Source organism: Haliaeetus leucocephalus, unplaced genomic scaffold (assembly GCF_000737465.1).
Source record: "Haliaeetus leucocephalus isolate CR32 unplaced genomic scaffold, Haliaeetus_leucocephalus-4.0 Scaffold195, whole genome shotgun sequence".
Classification (NCBI taxonomy): Eukaryota; Metazoa; Chordata; class Aves; order Accipitriformes; family Accipitridae; genus Haliaeetus; species Haliaeetus leucocephalus.
The window spans coordinates 5,123,387-5,123,867 of record NW_010972631.1 but is presented as its reverse complement, the minus strand read 5'-3'; the positions used below and the strand labels follow the sequence as shown (position 1 = coordinate 5,123,867).

The 481-nt window shown below is 73.2% G+C and overlaps 1 protein-coding gene across 1 annotated transcript in view; it reads right to left on the bottom strand.

The window, feature by feature from the left end:
* The window catches only part of ELOVL4 (ELOVL fatty acid elongase 4), a 31,045-nt gene extending 30,770 nt beyond the window's left edge, over positions 1–275 (bottom strand). The window contains exon 1 of the mRNA XM_010565753.1: positions 134–275. Within this exon, the coding sequence (XP_010564055.1) occupies positions 134–239 (106 nt within the window). The 5' untranslated portion in view covers positions 240–275. The remainder of the gene's footprint in view (positions 1–133) is intronic.
* Between the last annotated feature and the right edge of the window lie 206 nt (positions 276–481).

The window sequence follows — 481 nt, the reverse complement described above, 5'->3', positions numbered from 1 at the left end:
GCGCGCGCGCCGCGTCTCCCGGGAGACGGAGCCATTTTGAAGCGCTGCGCCTCAGTGACAGCGGGGCGGGGGGCGCCGGGGACGGCGATGGCGGCGCCGGGCTCGCCGGCGGGGCCGCCCCTGGGCGCGTTACCTCGGATGCTCCAGGTCCAGCGGTAGAACTCGAGGGTGTCGTTCACCACGCTGGACACCAGGCCCATGGCGCGGGGGGGCTCGGCGGCGGCGGCGGCGGCACCCATGGTGAGCAGCAGCAGCAGCAGCGACGGCGGAGCCGGCAGACCTGTCTCGGCGCGTGCGTCCGTGCCTCTGCGCCCGGGCTGCTGCTGCTGCTGCCCTTCTGCAGCCGGGGATGTGATTTAAATCTCTATCTCTCGGTATCTTCCCTCCAGACTCCGCCTCGCTCCCGTCACCGGCTCCCGTGCCCCGCGGGCAGGGAGGAGGGCGCGGAGGCGGGCGAAGTGTGTGTGGGGGGGTGTGTGTG